This window comes from Pogona vitticeps, chromosome 2 (assembly GCF_051106095.1).
Source record: "Pogona vitticeps strain Pit_001003342236 chromosome 2, PviZW2.1, whole genome shotgun sequence".
Classification (NCBI taxonomy): domain Eukaryota; kingdom Metazoa; phylum Chordata; class Lepidosauria; order Squamata; family Agamidae; genus Pogona; species Pogona vitticeps.
The window spans coordinates 254,180,830-254,201,237 of NC_135784.1; the positions used below are offsets into that span (position 1 = coordinate 254,180,830).

At 40.5% G+C, this 20,408-nt stretch overlaps 1 protein-coding gene across 1 annotated transcript in view; it reads left to right on the forward strand.

The window, feature by feature from the left end:
- Positions 1–20,408, forward strand: part of DTWD2 (DTW motif tRNA-uridine aminocarboxypropyltransferase 2) — a 110,569-nt gene that overhangs the window by 25,665 nt on the left and 64,496 nt on the right. Inside the window, exons 2-3 of the mRNA XM_020780057.3 lie at positions 9,322–9,412; positions 17,480–17,574. Of these exons, the coding sequence (XP_020635716.3) occupies positions 9,322–9,412; positions 17,480–17,574 (186 nt within the window). The remainder of the gene's footprint in view (positions 1–9,321; positions 9,413–17,479; positions 17,575–20,408) is intronic.

Below are 20,408 nucleotides of genomic sequence, written 5' to 3' on the forward strand. Positions count from 1 at the left end.
CTTTCTTTGAGCATTAAAATGTGACATTGTTTTACATTTGCACAAGACATCAAAGTGAATGGTTTTCTGTTTTGAAAAAAAAAATCTTGGTGTGTATTCAGCCTGTGTACCTCATATCTCTTTAGACGGTGTTCCAAAATGTTCTTCTTTAGTAAGTTTTTACATGATGATTTCTATCTCTGTTCAGTTCACACAACTGCCATTATGTGAGGGGAAAAAACAGTTTGCCTCCTCTGGCCCTCCTGGTGCCAACCATGACTCTGCAGAGTCTACACCTTGAAGGTAGTCATAAGGATACCTAGCAGAAATGTATAGGTAGGCACAGCTTGGAAAATATATTTTGGTCTGTACCTTTCAAAATCCCCCAATCAGCATGAAGAATACAAAAACAGGCAGATTTTCCAAATTTATGCATAGTCTGCCTACATGATTTAGAAATACTTTAATAAACTCTATCTTTTCAGGTTCTGTATCATTTGGGGTGCCCAGAGATATAGATTAAACATCCCACTTCAAGATTTTTCCCCAATTTGGGAATGGCAACCAACAGGAGGAGAGGGGCAGGGAAATGTACATGGTTTTACTATCCCTGTTACACAGTGCTAATAATATAAACAAGAACATTCAAGTAGAGTTTTCTAGTATACAGACATCTTCTTTAAAGTTTCACATTTCAGGGCTTTTTCACTCACAGATGACAGAGGTCTAAACACCTATTGTCCCCATGCTTTTAGATTATGATGGAGCAAAAAGTGTCAAATAGTAATCTGAGACTTGGTTTTTTTTCATTACTGATGTATTTATTTAGTCATTCAAAGCATTTGTATCCTACTGTTCAACCAAAAGGTTCCCTGAAGGACTTACAGGAGAACTCAATTAGACATTTCTGCCCTCAAGCTTAAAGGAAACACAAGAAAGACAAGAGACTTAAGGAAAGGGACTGAGAGCAAAGAGGCAAAAAGCTATAATGGTAGTAGTTATTTCACTTGCCCTGACGGATGAAACTTATACCTGGATCCAATTGCATTCTGGCTTGCACTGCAACTTTTGTCCTTTGAAATCGACACATTCCTTGTTCTGTTCTGTCTTCTCTGCTTTTTTGTTTCCTATTTGTGAATTCATGCTTACTCTGCTTTCTCTTACTCTCTCAGAGCAAAACATTTCCTCCGTAGCCCTTCTGTAGTCAGTTGAGTTTGCCTATCAGTGGAGGTTGAAGTTTAAATAAGAGATGCCATTTCCAGTTAATGTGTGTCTTGGGATGCTCAGTATAATATAGGAAGTGTATTGACAAGTTCATCTTATTTTCCTGCTTATCTTCGATTTTATCTCTCACTTGTCATTGCAGTTTGAAATGCACAAATCTCTTATTTGGAGCTCTTGAATTATTAAATGAATTACTTTACCTAGAAAATTTACTATTTGTTTTCAAATAACTTATTTTATTGAATGATTCATTTCAGAGAAAAACTGTTCTGCAAGCGCTTTCTTGTTAGAGATCATCATGTGTTTTGACTAATTATCTTCAATGAGCTAAATTAAGTACAGAGTCAAAAACATGGAGTTAACTTGTAATAACTTTAGAAAAGGTTTATTAACTACAAACTTTAGTATTTTAGTAGCAAAGGTCAAAATATAACATTTGAGTGACAAAGAAAGAAGGCTGTTTGTTTTACATATTCCAAGCAAGTTTCTTTAGCTTTGATGAATGTTTCTAAACTGGGTAAACCACCCACTAAAGTTGGATGGCATGGATGCAGGTGTGGATGGAGAGAGAGCAATCAGATAGCATGTGCTCTGGCAATCTCCATCTTGGAAAAGGGCACTCCTTCAAGGAAGAAGGCACACAAGAGAGGAAGGACCAATGCATAATAGAGCCCCAATAGCAGGGTAGAACTGGCCAATTGGCAGAATCACCCACTACATACTGGGACACAATTGATCTGCATACTCCAACAGTTCTCACTTAGGAAATTTGTTGTCTGTTATGTTCCACGAATAGCAAAGATAGTAAGCACCTCTTCCAGTGTTTTTCCACCTCTAGTTTAACTTTTACAAAAAAATAACATCCAGTAACTTGCCTCTGATTCCCCTTTCTGAATTCTTTTCAATCCATTTCCAGTTATTACACAGGAAGCATGAAATGTTTTGAAAACTTTCCCCTCAGCGTTTGATATACCTGTGATCATATTATTTTGCTGCCAATTTAAAAAAAAAATCCTATGTGTCACAACTCTGTATAGTGTTTAAACTGTTCTGATGAAATAATTTGCAACTGGAAAAAATTGTTTGAAGGTGGAGCCCAGTAAATATTTTTAATGTGTTTTTTTACAGTAAACACTTAGGTTTTAGCTGCTTAAAACCATTTTTCCATATAGGAGCCTGAGAGATTAACAATCCTATAGAACACTGGTTCTTAACCTTGGGTTACTCAGGAGTTTTGGACTGCAACTCCCACAAGCCTTCACCACCAGCTGTCCTGACTGGGGTTTCTGGGAGTTGCAGTTCAAAAGCATCTGAGTAACAAAGGATAAGAACCACTGCTATAGAACCCCCATTTTCTAGCATGAACTGCTGAAACCTCTTTTGAATCAGTCTTTCATCATTTCCAAAAATGTCCAGACGTGAACATTTGCAGACTTCCCAAGGGATGAAGTTGTAAGGTCAGGAAAAAGTTGTTGCAAATGCATCCATCTATGCACTTCATGGTTGTGATTTTTAAAAAAATATACTTATTCTTACATTTATACCACACCTTTCTCTTTATCATAAAGGACCAGGGTATCTTGGAAATTTTAAAATCTGCAACATCACAAATGAGACATATAAAAACTACTTTAATGAAACAGATAATTAAAGTTGCTGGCTCACAACTGTCCATTGCAGCCTTGTGTAGTATATATTCCAAAATTACCTTCTGTATTCATTTATGTACAGTATATCTTTGTGCAGCTACAAGCCATGCATTTATGTTATGTGTCAGAAATATAGGGTAAGTGCTAATGGGGAAGCAGCAATACAACTGAGAGTTGCAGTTACGATGTGATGGTGGAAGGGGGAATTCTGGGCACGAAGGTACCTGGAGACCCCACTATAGCATCTTCAATTGAAATCTCCACAACTTGAAGCCAACTGGATTGTTTTGAGTGATAAAAAGATAAAAGTCTACTTTACATGAGTGATAGGATAATATGACTCAACATAGTCAAACACACCTGAGTTCAGTTACAATCAGTCATGCTGACTTCCAGCATTAAAGCTGAACGTTGTAAGTGTGGCCAGTTGCTTGCCAATGTAGTGATGACCTAAAGTGTCTGGCCATCTCAAGAAGTACCGGTAGGCCAATAAAAGTTTCAGTAGCTTCTAGAGAATGAGACCAGCGTCTGACAGTCTTCCTCCCACTGGGCTGAAGGATAAGCGGTATGCAGAGTCTAGGCATCCCAGCAACCGTAGCCCTCAAAACCTCAGGGGAGCCCAAGAGCTGAAGAGCAGCTGCCATGAGGCGGACAGCCAATGAGGAGGAGGTGACCCACACCAAATATACAAAGAGAAGGCAGGCCACAACCTTTGCTGGGGGCAGGGACACTTCATCAGGAGAGAGACAGGTTGGCAGGCATATGTCTGTTCTCAGGGATGTCCCCAGGCTGGACCATTCATGGAGGAATTTCTAATCACCCTCTCAGTGCTGGTAATTCACAGGGGCTTGAGGTCTGCTTGATAAGGTCATGCCAACATCCCCATAAGGTAGCTCTCAGGTTAAAAAAAGGCTTTTCAGCCCCATGGCATAAAGGGCGGTCCCACTACTCCCGTCAAGATCTTATTTTGCAACAGTGTATTGACCTGTCAAGCACCCTGACCCTAGGGCAGTGACAGCGAACCTTTTTGGGCCCAAGTGCCCAAACGGGGGGTGGGTGGGACAAAACCAGTGGGCTGCGGTGGTGTCAGTGGCAGAACTGGAAGTGGCAGTGGAAGGGGGAATTCTGGGCACAGAGGTGCCTCGAGACCCCACTCCAGATCTGCCACCAGTGCCAGCTGCTCGGGATCCTGGCTCGCCGCCTGTTAAAGCGCCAGCACCGCATCTGCAGCTGCCTCGGCAGGTTTGGCTGCCGTGGGGTGGGAATAGCAATCTGGTGACTTATGGCTCACATGCTTGCAGAAAGGGCTCTGCGTGCGAGCTGTGGCACACGTGCCATAGGTTCACCGTCGCTGCCCTAGGGTATAATCCAAATCTGGTTTACTTCATTGATACTTATTTATTTATTTGGATCAACTTGATATGGCTGGTCCTGGAGGGGAGCATGAGATGAAAAGATTTCGACCCTACATACGACTGCCTTACTCTAGATGCAAATAAGACAGGCAGACCATGCTAACCTCACCCCAGATGGCTTCCTGGCTCCAGTCTGTGACTGCAGCAGCAGCAGACTCCTCTGGGCCTACAAGAGGCGTTTGCTCTAACTTTTTCTGAATGACATCCACAAAATGAAGAGCATGAATCCTTGGTGTTGATGATAAAAGAGAGCATCCCGATTCCTCGAGTTCTCCATGGTTATTGGTAGGAAGGAGACATAAGCTTTGATGTGCCCCTCCTTATAGAAGAGGTATACCAGGCTATAACACCACAAGAGACACTTACTAAACAGTTATTTGACATCAGCATCATCAAGCCAATCTTTGGGAATATCTTCTGGTGGAGAAAGAATATAAAATGCTTAATCTTTTTGCTGCCAAACATAGTTTTGAGCACTTGGCACTGACACATCTGGGATCCTCACACCCCACCCAATGGTTTAAAAATAATTAAAAGAAAATGGGGTTCAAATGGTTGTGGGTTTTTCGGGCTCTTTGGCCGTGTTCTGAAGGTTGCTCTTCCTAACGTTTCGCCAGTCTCTGTGGCCGGCATCTTCAGAGGACAGCACTCTGTGCTCTGTGCTGTCCTCTGAAGATGCCGACCACAGAGACTAGCGAAACGTTAGGAAGAACAACCTTCAGAACACGGCCAAAGAGCCCGAAAAACCCACAACAACCCTTAGATCCTGGCCGTGAAAGCCTTCGCGAATACAAAATGGGGTTCATTGTTACTGTATTGGTTTCTGGATGGATTCAATGAGGCTGCGGTATTCTGCTGTAGTTTATACCATTACATAACTTTAGAGTCTGTGGCATTATTGGATGTTATTTTTCCTTGACAGATTATCTGTGCATGACATAGTATTATTTCAAATCAGTTACCACTGTATTCTGTATTCTATATGAACTCTGCCCTCATGCATGAAAATGGCTGGTTTGTTGACTGGATCAAGACTGCAGTAATTCAGATGAGATTTCTGTTCGTCAATTTGTTTCTGGATACTAGTTGTGATCTTCAAAACTGTAACAGACTTCTGTTCCCTTTTTAATGAGGATATAACTTTTTTTTAGAACACCATGAAAACTGCCGTTTACTGCCAAGCATGTAGACAAAACAGAAGCTTTGATTTGTGCTGGTATTTGATTTGAAAAATCGTTACTCTTTTTACCAGCGTTCTTTGTTAAATCATGTTATTTAATATTGAGGAGTGTCATTGCGTACATGCATGGGGGGGCTTACAAGATAACTTATATGCCATTCTTCATATATTCTGAAGGTCAGTAAAACAATGAGTTCATTTTTTTTTCTTGCAGATCTTCAGAGTAAGTCTTTTGTCTTGAATAATATGTGAGGGCGGGGGAGCAACCTATAAATATGACAGTAATTGCTTGTTGCCTTAATTGCAAGTCTGCAGTAGTCTGTGTAGAGTTGTAAACAAATGCACATTTAAATAATCTATCAGTATAAATGGTTGGCACCATTGTTTCTTTAATGAGATTGCATTTGAATCAGAAATGTGTGGTAGGAAAAAGAGGAGAGCAATTAAAGAGCTTTGCAAGGTGTGTGTTGCTCTTAAGACCTTATAATATTGTGGCGGAACTCTGAAGCATGTGTGAGTTTTGAGATTGATTTCTTTCCCTATGGAACACGACTTCAGAAATGTATTGCTGAATCCCATTTGAGCCGCCATCATTCACTCAGAAACATCTGCTTCCTAAGATTACAAGCATAGGCTGCCGTCCAAAAGATCTGATGGGTATGTAAAAGAAATTCTGCATAGAGGAGGTTTGCAGATTTCCTAGCTTCACCTCTCTGTCCCCCCCCGACCCCCCCCCCCAAAAGCCAGTCTTGGAGGCCCTTCTAAAACCTATTTACAGGAGGTCTGGGAGCTGGATTGCACTCACACGGAGGAGCCTTGCTGATACATACCTTGTTTTGTGGTCACTGGCCAGATTGCAAACTGCCTGGAAAACCTATGCATTGCCACTTTGAAAGAAGAGCAATATAATATATAATGGGCAAAACCTGGTTGGCTAACTACATGGTTGCTACTCCATGTTGCGTCTATGGTAGCTACAATAGCACCAGGATGGAAGTGGTGTCCGTGAAGCACTTCTGTCAGTGTACTGGGCCAGGGATGTGCAGTGGACTGTACAATTGAACTGTCCAATTCCTTGTTGCTGGGTGTTATGCTGGTATAATTTTACATTATACCTCAACGGACAGGAATTTGCCCACTATATAATATATAATAAATATGATGAATAAATGCTAAAATCCAAGCTGTACATTTCTTAGAGGTCAAGAGTAACCAATTTCTAAAAGCCCAAGGACCTCACCCTCAATCCTGGGACTTTGGGGAGAAGCCTGTGTTCTCTGGACGTTGCGTAACATTTTGAAAGACAGACTTTGAGATCTCAAGTGGTCAATATAAATTTGGTATTTCAGACCCTTTTACCTATTCCTTATATAGTCCCCCACTTAGGCTAATGGTTTGGGGAAAAACAGACCTAAAAAGTATAAAGGGCATTACCGAAATGGCAAGTCACATGCCCTAGAGGGTGAAGTTGGCCATTTTAGTTCATTCTTTTAAAAATGGTGACAGTATGGATGGGTGGTCAGAAGATGCACTGGGGGCTCTGCAGTGTGTGCTTTGTCTACCCCAACATAGGCTGCTTTTCTGGGTACACATATTAGAATCAAGTGTCATTGAAATATATGGAATCGGCTTCTAAGAAATGTTTGATCTTTAGTACATTATCTGTAATCCTATTTTCACTGAATGCCTGGTTTACAAAAACAATCTTTTAAAATAATGAACAGACACTTAAGTCCTTTAGCCCATTTTTATTAAGAAGACCTTATACGATCAGTCTACATCCCAATCCCAAGAAGGGCAGGGCCAAAGAATGCTCCAACTACTGTACAATTGCACTCATTTCACATGCTAGCAAGGTTATGGTCAAAATCCTACAAGGCAGGCTTTAGCAGTATGTGGACCGAGAACTCCCAGAAGTACAAGCTGGGTTTCGAAGGGGCAGAGGAACTATAGACCAAATTGCTAACATGTGCTGGATTATGGAGAAAGCCAGAGAGCTCCAGAAAAACATTGACTATGCAAAAGCCTTTGATTGTGTGGACCACAACAAACTATGGCAAGTTCTTAAAGAAATGGGAGTGCCTGACCACCTTATCTATCTCCTGAGAAATATATATGTGGGACAGGAAGCAACAGTTAGAACCGGATATAGAACAACTGATTGGTTCAAAATTGGGAAAGGAGTACGAGAAGGCTGTATGTTGCCTCCCTGCTTATTTAACTTATATGCAGAATACATCATGCGAAAGGCTGGACTGGATGAATCTCAATTAAGATTGCTGGAAGAAATATCAATGACTTCAGATGCAGATGATACCACTCTGATAGCAGAAAGTGAAGAGGAATTAAAAAACCTCTTTATGAGGATGAAAGAGGAGAGTGCAAAAATGGTCTGAAGCTCAACATAAAAAAAACCCCTAAGATCATGGCCACTGGTCCCATCACCTCCTGGCAAATAGAAGGGGAAGATATGGAAGTAGTGACAGATTTTACTTTCTTGGGCTCCATGATTACTGCAGATGGTGACAGCAGCTACAAAATTAAAAGATGCCTGCTTCTTGGGAGGAAAGCAATGACAAACCTAATGCTTAAAAAGCAGAGATCTCACCTTGCCGACAAAGGTCCCCATAGTCAAAGCTACGGTTTTTCCAGCAGCGATGTGCGGAAGTGAGAGCTGGACCATAAAGAAGGCTAATCGCCGAAGAATTGATGCTTTTGAATTGTGGTGCTGGAGGAGACTCTTAAGAGTCCCCTGGACTCCAAGGAGAACAAACCTATCCATTTTGAAGGAAATCAACCCGGAGTGCTCACTGGAAAGACAGATCCTGAAGATGAGGCTCCAATACTTTGGCCATCTCATGAGAAGAGAAGACTCTCTGGAAAAGATCCTGATGTTGGGAAAGTGTGAAGGCAAGAGGAGAAGGGGACGACAGAGGACGAGATGGTTGGACACTGTCATCAAAACTACCAACATGAATTTGACCCAACTCTGGGAGGCAGTGGAAGACAGGAGGGCCTGGCGTGCTCTGGTCCATGGAGTCACGAAGAGTCGGACACGACTTAACAACTAAACAACAACAAAAATACTATCAAGAGGAACAAGGGGTCCTGTGTATTAAAATTTAAAGTAAGGATTTAATATGCCATTCCATCTGAGAAGCAATTAAATTTCCAGCAGTGTAAGCTGACTAAAGAGCTCAATGGGCTAGGCATCTGGCTATGGAACCAGAGGTTGGGATTAGAATTTGACTCCTTACTATGCTTCTCAGGATAGGAGCCAGGCTGTGTAGCCTAGGGCAAAGTACACAGACCTGGAACAGCCTAAGAAGAAGGGAATATTAAACCACTTCTGGATACTCGATACTTAGAAACTGTTGGAAATAGCTGCCATAAATTGGAATTGACTTGATGTAATTATTGTTAAACAACCAGTATTACAACATTTTGGTATAAATCAAACTGTGAATCTATAGAAATAACTTTTGAATTTAAGTGTAGAATACCAAATTCCTATTCATTCACTGGATCTACTCCAATTGAAACTATGAGTGGGGTTTAAATTATTTTGTTATTTGAGTATAGGATATAATATTGGTGGTTCAATTCAGTCATTTTGAATGGTGCCGTTAAATGTTTTTGGGTACTCACCTTAGGAGCTGCCTTGGGTTCTTTTTAAGGAAAAAGGCGGGATAAAAATATTTTAAAATAAATAAATAAAATAAAGAGTCACTTTGCTACTTTCAGAAGTTTTTCCATAGTGCCTACAGAAGTTTGCCTTTTAAAAGTTTGTGGGCAAGAACTTGCATGTTACACAATAATGCTAAAAGTTTGAGTTATTAGTTACAGATATATTTTTTTTCCACTTACCTTGTAGCCGTCCTCAGAAGGTGTGCTTGTGTCCATTTCTGCCAGTTCATCCTCTGAATGTCTCCACTTGTCTGTATATCATCCAGCATCCAGCAGAGGTGAGTTAGATTGTTTAAGAAATGTGTGCATATGTGCTATTCAGCTGGAGTCAACTTACAGCAACTCTAATAGGTTCTTTCAAGGGAAGTGAGATATTTAAGGATTAGGAGAATGGTTCCCTACTGTGCCTCCTTGACAGGGGCTGGACGTGATGGTCCATAGGGTCTCTTCCAGATTTGCAGTTCTAAGATGAGGAGGATGATTATTTGAAGCCAAGTCCCCTGTTCGCTCACTCTGTCCGTTGTACCAGACCACCCTTGCCCTACAGCCATCCTCAAAGGGTGAGCTTCTGCCAATTTCTGCCAGTTTGTCCTCTGAAGGTCTCCACCTGTTTGTATGTCATCAAGCAGAAGTGGGTTAGATTGTTAAAGAAATGGCAGAAATACTGTGGAACAGTCAGTTCCATGTCTGGTTCCTCTCTGCCCCCTGCTTGTGCGAGGTGAAACCCAACAATCCCTTGCATGAGTGGAAAGTGCTTGTTTAAAACAACAGGGTGATCTCCAGCATAGGAACGCTAGACTGATGATCAGCAGGGCTCAGGCAGAGCACTCCATCCACAAAGCTGTTACGTTCTTAAAAAAAAAAACAGGACATAAGCCTTTATAATGTTTTTAGAGTGGACTATGTTGTTTTATAGACAGCCCATAAACAAAATAAGTACTGTAGATACAAAAGCTATTATCCAAACTAAGTTTCAAATGTATATACTGTATATGTTTTTTAGAATTCTGGTCACATTCTATTACTTCAATTTAAACTCAGTTTAACTTTAGTATCAACATTTTCGAGGAGTTCAAGGATGGCTTAGGTCCCAATGAAGGTTAAAGTATCTGTCTAGCAGCAATATGGTTGTATGATTTATAGTCAAGTGTGCATTATCTTTAGAATTGTAGTCAGAAGGGACACTTTCATCCAGGTGTTAAGCAGCAGATTGTGAGGTTTAGTTCATCTGATCCCCTAATCAAAGGAGAATTGATTTTGGTGTTCATCCTATAGGTGAAATTCCAAACAACATGGGAACATTTTAAACATAAGGGCATTTAAGAAATAATTTGGTGTCTCATTGGATGCAGCTGCTATGTATGAGTCTCAAATTGCAGACTTCGTGCATTCTTTTTATCTTTCTATTCTTTGTTTCAAGATGGAGAGAAAACCGTAACAAAGAAGATCTGTTCATTTTTTTTTTGTTTGGCATTTGAAGTAGCAGAATGTGACTAGAGTTCTAAAAATATAAACTAATTGTCAGCAGTCTAGAATAGAGAAAAAAGTTTAGTAATCACGAGGCATAAATAGTGGTGATTTAAAAATCTATGATGGAAATTTAAGACCACAGAATATTTTTTTATTGTTGTGTTCACGTTCATTGATCTTGTGCCATTAATGAACTTCATTTACTGCCTATAGAATTCCCCATTGAACAATGAACATTGAGTGCTGCGAGGTTTTATGTTTCATTTTACTCATTTCAGAGGAAATCAAATGATAGATTAAACAAAAATCCCAAAGTAATTTAGAAAGTTGGTTGGTGGCCCCCCCCCCCATAGTCCAGGAACTTGGGAAACATTCTGAAGCCTTTATACAAGAAATCTTGCTCATGTTTCACCCTAATAGAATCATTTATGTGCAGTGGATACACATGTTGTTGTCTATGGAGATTGCATCTGAAATGCAGCCATTTTGCTTTCAGCCAGCAGGACAAAATAAACTTCATCTTCCACATGATGTTTAAGCAACACCTATGCTACATCAACTGCTCAATTGTATCAGTTTTAAACATGACATGTTGTGCATGTTTTTAAAAGAAGTGTTACCTGTTGCAGCAGGCAGATGCCTCTTATTGTCTAATACTTAGTTTTAGTCAGGTCCAACGCCAGCATTCACTTGTTACTTCACCCATCACCTACAAAGTGAAATTAGACGTAGTCCATGTATATTTATTCTTCCTTATCCTTTGTTGTGTACGGCATCTAACATCTAAAGCAGGCTTGTCCAACCTGCGGCCCGAGGGCCGCATGCGGCCCAGGTCAGCTCATAATGCGGCCCAGTGCAATTTTTTTATTTTGAAAGAAATTCCAAAGTTTTGTTACACTGCTGGCACTTGCCATGTCACAACAGTAGAGGGGAAGAGAGGGAAGGACGGAAGGAGTGGGAGGGGAGGGGACAGGGGGGCTGCGTGACTGCATTGCGCCATCCCCGTCAATAGGTGGACCCCCTCCCGGCCCCATAAAGCCACCGGAGTCGAAGCTGGCAGCCTCTGCTGTCTGAGATCACAGCTGCCAGTAAGCGCGCTTGGAGCGGGGCTGCGGAGGATGGCTAGGGCTGCCCCCCCATGCGGCCCAAACCAAATGTATGTGCGGCCCAAACCAAATTTTCATCTTCTAATGTGGCCCAGGGAAGGTGAAAGGTTGGACACCCCTGATCTAAAGCAAAAGTGCTGCCATTATTCCATTATTTGGTCTGAAATTCCCAATTATAGTCTGTAGGGGGCATGATTGGACATTTAGGGCAATTTTTTTATGGTGGCTATATCTTAAATAGGCCCTAGAGGAGTTACTTTACACTCAGTTCTGACTGGGAGATTACTTCCAGTTTTGGGGGGAAAGCCTCTGCAGGCCTAAACAGGTTTGAGGGGCAGATGGCTTGGAATAGCCGGTTTCATTCCCTAGAAGGCATGTGGGCCACTTCTGGCAATATTCTTTCTCTGGAACATAGAAGAGTTTTGGTTTTTATTGCTTTTCTTCAACCCCTCCACCCTAGACGACCAATCTCCATATTTCAACAGGGACGGGAGAGAAGTGTGGCAGTGGAAGCCACACTCTAAGGCACCTTTGACCACCTCTTTTTCCATCAACGACCTTCCTTCCCACACAAGAAATATGCTGGAGTCCAGAATAGCAATCGGCACTGCTTGTGCTGCCAGAATTTTTTTCCTGTCTACTGTCACTTCAGGGTGGTGGAGGTTGAGCACTAAGAATTCTGTTTTTGTCCGGGAGCGTAGAAAGAAGCAGCAAAACAGTGGTGCCACCTTTGTTTAAAAGTGGCACAACCCAAGGAAAATCAGCTTACTAAAGGTCTAAAATTACTTAAGCGAAGCTTTGGAAAAGTCATAAAAGTGTACTTTTAGTTCAGCTGGCATTCCTTAGCTTGCACGACAATTAAGGTGCCACATTTTGTCACACATATATAAACAAACACATAATCCTACCACTCCACAAATGTATTTTGAAGTCACATCCATGTTAGTCTATGCAAACATTTCAAAAAGAAAAACAAAACAAAAGCAAGAAGAAAACAACAATATAGTGGCACCTTAAAGACTAACTGCTATATTTTAATATAAGCTTTCGTGAAACATGTCCAATTTGTCAGAGATACAGTCATGGGAAAAGAAAGTTCACCCTCTGAGTTCTATGGTTTTATGTAACAAGACATAATAAAAATCATCTGATCCTTGGCAGGTCTGAAAATTAGGTAAATATTACCTCAGATGAACAAATACACATGATATATTACAACATGTCATGATTTATTTTACAACAATCCAAAATGGAGAAGCCATATATGAAAGATTAAGTACACCCTTACTGCTTCTACCGGAATTAAGAAGCTAAGTAGTAGCCAGGGCGGCGCTGGCTTTGGAGAGACCGCGGAGAAACCCCTCCCCCGGGGTCGCTCCGAAGCCTTCTCCCCCAGCTGGGTGGCGCTGGCTTCAGAGAGACAGCAGGGAAAATCCTCCCCCGCGGTCACTCCAAAGCCTTCTCCCCCAGCTGGGCGGCGCTGGCTTTGGAGAGACTGTGGGGGAGGGCTCCCCTGTGGTCCTTCCGAAGTGCCCGCCGGTCAGCTGGGGGAAAATGGGGCCTATGGGGAAAAATCGCAAAGCGAAACATTTATTTTGCGATCGCAAAATCCACATCGCTATGCAGATTCGTCGTTAAACGGGGCGCTCGTTATGCAAGGCACCACTGTAGTTAGTTTTTCACACATGGCTTCTCCATTTTGACTTAATTTCTATAAAATAAATCATGGCACGGTGTAATATGTCATGTGTTGCTGTTCATTTGAGGTTGTATTTACCTAATTTTCAGACCTGCTATGGACCTGATGATTTTTATTAAGTTTTTGATACGTAAAACCATAGAATTCAAAGAGGGTGTACTTTCTTTTTCACATCACTGTAAGAGTCAGAATATAGAGACTACGTGGTAAAACGTTGATGCAGGGCTCTAAGAGAAAGAGACAGTGGTGTTTGGTTTCATTTCACACCTACTATGATTTAAAACCCGTTTTGGTATTCAGTTCCTTTGAACTTGGTTCCATAAATGGCAACAGTGATCAAAGGAAACAACTAGAGAATGACGGGCTTTACCTTTGAGCCTTGTTCTGAAAAGGTGGGTCTGATTATTTGGAAAGGAAAATGACAGTGGATAACAACATAATTATCACATTTGGAGCAACTTTATATCTTGTGAAGAATGTCCTGGTAGACTGAAGTGATTTGTGTATTGCAATGTCTGATATCCAATTTGTGTCCATTATTTCTTTTGCATGGAGATTGTACTGTATGTCTTATGTGGAGTGCAAAGGGGCATTGATGGCAAAGGATAGCATAGATCACATTAGCAGAGGAACAAGTTAAAGTGACCTTGCTATTGTTGGGTGCTGTGACAGTTTTGCCAAAGTAAATGTGAGGACATCTGGGTTTGTAGCAGGGTATAGTCCTCATCGTTGTATCAGTGTTGTGTAACTCATGGTGTGTCAATAGTTGCTTGAGATTGTGAAATTGTCTGTAAGTAAGTGTAGGCTTGACACCAACTGCTTGAGAGGGTGAAGTATTCTTGTCAAGGATGGGCTGGAAATCATTTATGATTTGTGTAAGTGATCTCACTTGTGGACTGAAAGTGATGACTAGCAGTGTTGAGTAGTATTTCGAAGTCTGTCTTGCAATAAGTTGCTTCTGGGTACATGTATTTGTTTTGGCTGTTTAATTTGTTCTTATTGGACATGTAGTGTAGTCTGAGAAATGTGCTTTGGAGATCCTTGAGTTTGGACTCTCTCTATCTTGTGGGTCTGAGCAGATGTGATACTACCTAAGGGTTTGGTTGTGAACAATAGATTTAGTAGTGTGTTCAGGATGGAAGCTGGAGGTATTCAGGTAGATACATCAATCAGTGGGTTTTTGTTACAACATAGTGCTAAAATGTCCATGTTGTAGTTTCACAATGGTGTCAAGAAAATTTATCTGTTGTGTGTATTGGTTCAGGCTAAGGTTGATGTTCAGATAAAAGTCATTGAAATCCCCTTGAAATTTCTCCAGGGCTTTCTTTCCATCGGTCCCAATTAAAAAAAACATTATATCAATGTACTTCAAATAGAAGAGTGTTTTTTGGGTGTAGCAGTTAAGAAAGTGTTGTTCTAGGTCAGCCATAAATATACTTGCATACTGTGGAACCGTGCAAGTACCTAGGCTGGTTCTGTTGTTCTGGAGGTAGGCTTTATTGTCAAAAGTGAAATAGTTGTGTGTGAGTACAAAGTGGGTGGTGACTATGTGTGCTTCATCCTTATTTTGAATGGTGTTCCCAACAACCTGTAGTCCGCCTCTGTGCGGGATGTTGGTGTAGAGAACTTCTACATCTAGTTTAGCTAGGATGGTGTTGCCAGAGAGGTTGTGAGTTAAGTTTTCTTAGAAAGTCTGTAGCATCTCTTACACACATTTAGTTGCATTAGTAGCATATGTTTTGAGGATGGAGAGCACATACAGTCATGCCCTGCTTAACGATTACCCCACATTATGACAAATCCGCTTCACGACAATGTTTTTCCAGTCACAGTTGTGATCGCAAAACAATGTTTTAAATGTTTTTTTTTTTCGCTTTGCGAAGATCGATTCCCTGCTTTGGGAACTGATTCTTTGCATTAAAACAGCTGACGGTTGGGTTTTCAAAATGGGCGCCGGGTGCTCAAAATGGCTCCCCGCTGTGCTTAGGGACAGATTCCTCGCTATATAGGCACCGAAAATGGCCACCGTATGGAGGATCTTCGCTGGACTGTGAGTTTTTAGCCCATTGGAACACATTAACCAGGTTTTAATGCGTTTCAATGACGTTTTTATTTTCACTTTACAACGTTTTCATTCTACAGCGATTTCGCTGGAACGAATTAACATTGTTAAGCGAGGCACTGTATCTAGATGCCTCAACAGTGACAGTATTAATGCTTGATACAATGGGCCTGTCACGGTTCCCTGGTTTGTGTTTTTGGATAGCAGGTAGGGGGTGGATGATTGATGTTCTTGCAATATATTAGTCAGGATTTGTTCACATATTTTCAAGGAAGCTTTTCATAAGATACTGTTATTCTTTTTGACATTTGGCAGTTAGGTCTGTAGTTAGGAGCTGGTAAAATTTAGAGTTGGATAATTCTCTCTCAAGTTCCTGTATATAGCTAAATGTACTTTGAAAAGCCTACTCTAGTGATATATGCATTTTAATTATGTAGCTCTTTCCAAAGACATTGGTTCATTGTTAACAATATCTCTAATGGTCTAAATGAAAGAGCTTTCCTTGAGTTCATATATAAATAAATGGACATGTTTGAAACTAAATTCCTTAGATGCCCAAGTCAACTGAGGACAGCTTTAAAAAGAGACATCATGGCAGTATCTTTCTCTCTCTTCCTGTTCTAAAAAGTACTTCTGAAGAGCCCTATTACCTTTTCTAGTGGCATCTACATAGATGGGAAGAGGCAGCTAGATCTCCTCTTTCCCTTGCTGCTTTGCTCATGTAAGCCATAGTGAGTCTGAAAAAGAAAAAGTCTGCTTGCGTGTGGACAAATTGATCCACAAAGGGGTATGCTAACAGCTCCTCTCTCTCTCTCTCTTTGCCTTGACAACTCCAAAAAAGTAAAAATTTAATACGCCTAAGCTCTCTTTCCAGAACATTTTCAAGATTCCTTGTTCAGACATTATTATGAAGATACTTAGAAGGGAATGTCTAGCCTCACCCTTCTGTCATCATGTTCTACACAATTTCAGCACAAAGTCTGGAGGGGATTTTCCAAATTATTTCCTCATTTGTAAATTACATGCACAACTAGAAGTTTCTTCCCTTCAGATTCATTGCTGAAAGTAGGTAGAACACGGCAATGGAGGGACCTTCGGGTAGTGTGGGCGGCATATAAGTTAAATAAATAAAAAATAAAATAAAAAATAAAAAAATAAGCTTACAATATTTGTAGCACTGGGTTGATAGCGCTTCAATACAGTATTGCTGTTATAATGCCTAGGCTGGTGGAGTACCCATGGAATCAGTTGTATAAATCTGATGAATTGAGAAGAAGAACTGTACTATAATGAAATAAAGCTTTCTTACCTTGTTCCTTGAACAGCTCCAACATCAAAAACTTTTGAGATATCCACTGGCTGGCCAGTGCAGATCCAGTAGGATGGAAATGAGGAAGGACTTTTGCCCCCCTTTTGTCCTTTTTTGTTTGTTTGATTGATTGTTTGCAATGGGAAGGAATTTTTTTTACACTAGTACCAGACTTAAATTTCCCCAGTGCTCCTTTGGCGTGTCCAGGGAATAGAAGGGCTCGGGTTCCTTGGACCCAAAGCTTCCCCTGCTCCATTCACCCCCCCCCAAAGAATTTCTCCCCTTTTGGCTCTGCTGACATCCGAACAGAGATGTTGCAGTGAGCGCTGTAGAACCTTCTGGAAAGCTCTGAAGTTAGAACTGTGAGGGCCGAGCTGTGGTGCTGTCCTTGGAAGGGAGAGACCAAATCTGTCCTGTGGGCTCTGGAATGCCAAGGCTATCACCAGAAAGAGAAAATAATTCCAGGGCTGCCTTTTCTTGCCAACTGATCAAGGCAGGTACCAACACTGTGAACGTAGTTTGTACACCTCATACACAACTCATTTCATTGCACAACTACAGTAGTACACATTCCTCATCACTGTATCTAGACATACATTGTGTAGATGTGTTTTTGCTTGTGTGCTCTCTTTCTGAGAATTAGAAATCAAATAATAAGCTATAATGACATTTTTTAAATATATTCAATATTAATTGAAGGAAAATAGAGTCCTGCGGACAGTACCTCTTCTGGCTGCTTGCCTACCCGAAGATAAGTGTAAAGTCTTGATTGGCCGACGCTTCAGTGAAGAGGGGTAAGGAACATTTTTTACTTAGTTTAGATAGATCTGCCTGCTTGCCTGCCTGCTAGTGGTTCTAAACTTGTGATGCATATATGACTGGTGGGACAAAAAGCAATCTGGATGGGATACATAGGCTTCACAATATCTACTGAGAATTCCCTGACCCTGATTTCCCCATGTCCTCTTGCAAGTCGGAACGGTTGTCTTCTACTAATGAACTTCCCCTAGATTATCCATAACCTTCTGGCATGCTAGTAGTGCAACCTCAAGCAAACGACTGATCTCATTGTTTCTCTGTCTGTCTCCAAAGTTCACTTATTTGGAATATTTTATCCCAACTTTCACCTTAAAAAGGACTTGAAGCAGCTTACATCATTAAAAGCCAGTATTTAAAGCTAAAAACAATGAGTATACAAAAGCAGCTTACATTATTAAAAGACAATGTTTAAAACTAAAAACAATGAGTATACAAATATTAAAAAGGAACAAACAAATATCACTCTGAGAAAAGGTAAACAAAAGCAATACTAAAAACACATTCAGAGCAGCAAGGCCTCCTCCTCAGGCAGGCAGTCACTGAGGGAAGGCTTGCCTGAAGATAAAGCTCTTTGGCCCCCTTATGGAAGGACAGCAAAGATGGGGCCAGCTTGGCCTCCAGTGGGAGGGAGTTCCAGAGTCTGGGAGTGGTAGCAGAGAAGGTTCTCTCCTGTGTCCCCAACAATTATACCTGTGAATATGGTGGGTCCAAGAGAAAGGCTTCTCCTGATGGGAGACTTGGTCTTTGAGATAGCTTGAGCCCAAACCATTTAGGGTTTTATAGGTTAGAACCAGCACTTTACTGTATGTCCTATACAAATTCAATTTGGATTATGTACTGCTGCATTTCTCCTGCTCAATTTAGTTCACAGTGTTTCATCTAGACATGTTAGATTTATCTTCTGGTGTTCCCCTCTACTCTTAACAGTGGTTTCCTGTCAGTTCTCTGTCCGTTAGAAGACTCTCATGTTTTGTACCACAGTCTCCTTTCATTCTGGCTTGTGTTGTAATTTGTAAGTTTTCTGGACAAAATGTTCCCACCTCTTTCTAATACTTAGCACATAATTGGTGCTAAATATATTATGAATACTCATAGTAACTCTGGCAGTTGCTTATGGAACCCAAGGCTTTTACGAGTAGAATCTTTTAAAGCTACCAATGGATGTTAGTCATGATGGATATAAACCACCTCCAGTATCAGAAGCTGTATGCCTCCCAGTAACAGCAGATGGGGAGAGTGGGATATCAGTAGTGTGCTCATGTCCGGCTTGTGTGCTTCCCAGAAGTGTCTGGCTGACCTCTGTGAGAACACACTTCTGAACTAGATAGGATTTTGATCTGATCCATTACAATGCTGATATATTAAACTCTTCCCCAGAAACTCATGGGCGGGATCTAGATGGTAGTCCTGCCTAGAGTAGACCTATTGAATCAATGAGATTTACATAATTATTAATTTACCATTCAGCAGTTGATTCAGCCAGTCTGTTTTAAAAGGCTCCAAGCAGACAAATTTAGAGTTAGATTTAACTGTCTAAATCACAAGGGGAATTTCCTGGTGTTTAGCTGCTGTGTGTACTGAGTCTCCATTAGTTTGGGGTCCATACTTTGGTGTCATGGCAAGCATTAAGACATTATGCCTGCTTCCTAGCTTTTTGGCCGTATTTAGAACGCATTGGCCTTTGCAGTTCTCCGCCCCCACCTGCGCTACTGTTGTGTCCTTAAGTGAAGTTCCAGTTCAGGTTATATACTTCCATCATATTCCCTGAAGAGCCACTATTGAAAGAATTGCCACCTGGAGCATTCTGCAACTCTTGGGTCATAACAAGTGGATGCTTAAGGACTGCATATGTGTCTGCGTATGTTGGAGAAAATAAATACGATGCCACAGGAAAAAACAATGGGATGATTTTAGAAATACAGAGAAATGAAATGAAATGCACCCCAGCCCTAGGGGATAGTAAAGCAGCATAAAATGCACGTAGAGATTGGATTTCAGCCTTCATAACCTGTCTACTATTGCTCAGTATAATCTCTTGGCAGAAATCTGTTCAAAGAAATGTTATTAAATTCATAGCAGAAAAAAAGATAGTGGTTTATCTATTTACCGTCATGCTTAATTTAAAGTTTCCCATAAATAAATAAAACTATACTCTGTAATGTATAATACTTTATTTAATAATTATTATGTATTTTTGACCAAGTGTTTGTTCTATTATTCATCACAAAAGCTCTAACAAAGCAATAAAAGCTCTTGTTCTGGGATTTATTCCTTTTTAAGATTTATAAAAAATATTTTTGCAAGCCATTCTTTAATCATAAATACGATTTCAGTTTTACAATAGAAGATCCTAATGTTTTTTCTCAAGTAAACATTACTGGCAATTAGGAAAATATAATCTTTTTTTGCCAGCCACAAATTAATCTTATACAGTATTAGCTTTTATGATGATTTTACAATTATTTGGGCAATCCTTTGTACTTAAGTTCTTGAAATTTATTTTTGACATTGTCACAATTCTAACTTTAAAAACAAGCAAGAAACCCAATAACTAAAATAATCCCAACCTATTTTTTTTACTTCAGAGTCTCTTTCAATGTTACTTTTTTCCTTCCTTTGCTATCTTTTTTTTAAAAAAAACAACAGATTAATTTATGTACTAGTAGATTACAATGAATAGATGATTTATAAATAAAACTCTAATGCATGTTTGTGCAAACACTTCTGAAAATGGCATATGCATGCAGTTAGAAATTGTGGCCTACACCCAGCTTTGCTCTAACAACCTTCCATCAGTTCAGCAAAACAT